The 3,533-nt window shown below is 40.4% G+C and overlaps 1 protein-coding gene across 1 annotated transcript; it reads left to right on the top strand.

Annotated features, from left to right (window-relative positions):
- Positions 1-708: 708 nt before the first annotated feature.
- On the top strand, positions 709-2,149 carry CBG04633 (the record flags this gene model as incomplete). Its single annotated transcript, XM_002637796.1, has 4 exons — positions 709-1,015; positions 1,069-1,280; positions 1,350-1,483; positions 1,528-2,149. The coding sequence occupies 4 exons, from the start codon at positions 709-711 to the stop codon at positions 2,147-2,149; spliced, it is 1,275 nt and encodes a 424-aa protein (XP_002637842.1).
- Between the last annotated feature and the right edge of the window lie 1,384 nt (positions 2,150-3,533).

Below are 3,533 nucleotides of genomic sequence, written 5' to 3'. Positions count from 1 at the left end.
TTTCTGAATTCCTGGGCCCCGGTATCCCGGGTTTCCGAATTCTCGGATTCCCGAATTCCCGGATTCACGAATTCCCGAATTCCCGGATTTTCGGATCTCCGGATTCCTGGATCCCTCCCCCGGGTCACATTCTCAAGAGCCCGATTTTTAAATCCTATGGAATTTTTAAATTTTTGAGTTTTGGCAGATTTATCTTTCTGAATTTCTGAGTTTCTGAACATTTCAAATTCGAAATCTTCGAATTTTTGAACTTTAGAAAAATCACCACCCCCCCAAAATCCAAAACCTGTTCCCAAAAAAACGCATCAAAAATCCCCCCCCCCCCCCCGACTCCGCCCACTTTTCCCGATTTTTTCCCCGGAATTTGCGGGGTCTCAATTTTCTTCGTGGTATTTGCAGACGCGCTCCATCGCACACCTCGTGTACTCCTCTCGGACAAAGTCCAAATTTCACATGTGCGAACTTGTTTTTTTGTGTCATTAAATTAATCTCTGAAACACATTGATTTTGCAAAAAATTTTCCAATTTTTTGATCAAATAAACATTGAACAGTTGTCTATAAATCAATACTTGAACCTAAATGTATCATAAAAACTAGAAATTCGGTGAAAGTGACAGGTTCTTGACTTTCCCGTTTATCAGTCGTTTCAATTAGTTTTTCATTTTGAAAATTGATACAAATTCACTCAACTTCTCGCATTTATAGAAATGGTGACCACTCGATCGAGGTCGAAAAATAATCGAGCCACCGACAAGGATCGTTCCAAAGAGAGGTATGCATATCGTCCTCGATCAACATTCGAAGAATCCGACGCTCTCGTCGGATGCAAAACCATCGATCATTACCTGCAATACGATTGCCTTTTGACACGAGAAGAACTGCAACGACTCGATGAGCACGTCTATTCAGCAGTCGACACCTCCTGGCTCGATGAGCTCTGTATGAAGAAGTTCTGGGAGGCCGTCGTCATCTATTACCCACTCTGGGTAGCACCCAACCTTTTGACCCTAATCGGTATTTTGTTTTTTTTTTTGAAAAAAATTTAAATTGTAACTTGTATGTTTCAGGACTCATTGTGAATTTAACAACGGTGTTGGTCCTCTCATTCTACTGTCCAACAGCTACTGAAACCGCACCGTCGTGGACATATTTTCTGGCTGCCGCCGGACTTTTTGCGTATCAAACATTGGATGCGACCGATGGAAAACAAGCGAGACGTATTGGAGCATCGAGTCCGCTAGGAGAACTGTTCGACCACGGATGTGATTCTGCGTCTCAGGTGAGATAGAGCTAACAATGTACATTTTCCTCGAATTTAAAATTTTCTTCCAATTAAATAATTTTTTAGGTCTTTGTCACTCTGAATGTGTGCTACGCTTTGCAACTCGGAACTGTTCGATGTGGTGTCTTCATCGCCTGCCTAATCTCTGTGTCCCTCTTCTACACAGCGCACTGGAGCACTTATTGTACTGGACAACTAAGGTATTAAAGAAAAAAACTGCATAAAAGCGTTTTTAAATATTCAGATTTGCTCGGTTCGATGTCACTGAAGCCCAATGGTCGATTATCTCTATGTTGCTGTGCACTGCAGTCTTCGGACCGGGAATCTGGAGTATTGGAGTCTTCGGTTACTCTCTTAAACATCTTCTCTTGGCCGCTGTTGCCCTTGGAACTATCTATCAAGCTCTTGGATATCTCGCCGTGATTTTCACAGAGGGAGTTGGAAAGAATGGTTCTACAGTTGCGGGAACCTCAGTGCTTTTCCCGATTTGTCCACTTCTCGCAGTTATTGTTCCGTATTGTATGATCTATAGCAAGTCAGCATCCAGTGTTTACGATGATCTCATTGTGATCTTCGTTCTTCAATTCGGCGCAGTTGCTGCTAAAGCCACGAATCGTTTGATCGTCGCCCACATGAGCCGAAGTGAGCTGTCTCTCTGGGACTGGATCTACATGGGACCGATCGCGCTGATGATTAACCAATACTACGACATCAAGATCGACGAGCCACGTCTTCTGAAATACACAACAGTTTATGTTTATCTCTCGCTTCTTGTATATTGCTTATTCATCACCCGACAAATTTGCGATCATATGGGGATCTACTGTTTCAAAGTCACTACTCCGCAGCGGGCTGCGAATAAGTAATTTGTATAATTTCTACTATTAAACGATTTTTCAAACTATTTTTTTTCTGTAATTAAAAGCGTATTTTCCGAGTTTTGACCGAATTGACAAACGGTTTTTTGTGAGTCTCTTTTGTTTGATTAGTGGTTTGGTTCGTGGCGATGCGTGTCGCGTCGCGCCAAGGTGCTTTCTTATCAAGATTCCTGACATCATCACTTTTTTTTTGCCATTAACGTCTTTTTTGCTACTATTCGGGTCGTTTTCACGAAATTTCGTAAAAAATCAATAGAAATAACTATGAAAGTAAAACAAATTCCGTTCGCTGCAAAACCCTTTGATTCAAATCGCCCATACGCCTTTAAATTGGTTATTGTATGCGGCGAATGATTTACGAAATTTGCTGATTCAAAACCTATTTCCTTCCTTATTTTTTAAAGTTTTTCCGAAGAAAAATTAAATGAAAATGTTTGCGAGAAAATTCTGCATAAAAGTTACCTAATTTAAGAAAAATAATCGGTGATATTTTGTTGGATCCCCAAAAACCTTGAAAATACATGATTTTGCAGTTTCTGACAAAAAAACCACGCATCAAACCTAAATCATTTGGTTGAAACTTTAAAATTACCTTCTTATTATCCTTTTTGCAAACCCAATTCCGCTACTTATAAGTAGTAATTACATTATCAAATTTCTGCTAGAAAGAGACGTCACCTGTACACGATTCCTCTCCCTCAATTACGCTATCATCTTTTTCCCCCGATTGTTGCCCTGTATAGATAGACAAATTCAGACAGTTCAGTGGGGCGAAGCTGCGCCGCTGACATTGGTTTCTAGTCGCACGACCGGCGATTCCTGGTTTTTGCGACCGCCACGGCCACACACTCACTCTCTGCTCTCTGCTCTCAGCGCGCTATTCTCCTCTCGTTTCTCGTTTGCCTCGTTTCTCATATAGTCAATCGAACCACCACTTCTTCTCGTGGGTTGAATACCGACCGCTCCACATCTTCTACTTTTTCTTCTTTTGGTTAACCACAGAATTTCTGCGAGGTTTTTTTTGCTTCGTTTTGTGTATGAAAATCCCCGTTTTCCCTCATTTTTAGCATTTTTTTTTCTTGTAAATTTCGCCATAAATTGATTTTTATCCCTTATTGAATATTCATATTTGTTCAAGTTTTATCCGCTTAAATGACGGTATACTCCAATGTTTCATTTTTTCTCATATTTATGTTTATTGTTGACACGAATGTCAGCTCGCTCTTCTATTTCTTCTGAATCTTCCACGTCTTCTAAATCTAAAGTTGTATTGTCTGTATTCTTGTCTAAAAATGAGACCACCGTCCCTTCTCCGCCTTCTGTAACTTATAATTTCGTTTAAAATCTCAATTTCCACATTTTTTAGGAAAAG

Source organism: Caenorhabditis briggsae (genome assembly GCF_000004555.2).
Source record: "Caenorhabditis briggsae complete genome, chrV, whole genome shotgun sequence".
In the NCBI taxonomy this organism is placed as follows: Eukaryota; Metazoa; Nematoda; class Chromadorea; order Rhabditida; family Rhabditidae; genus Caenorhabditis; species Caenorhabditis briggsae.
Note: the sequence above shows the minus strand (reverse complement) of the source record. Positions and strands in the feature narration are given on the sequence as shown.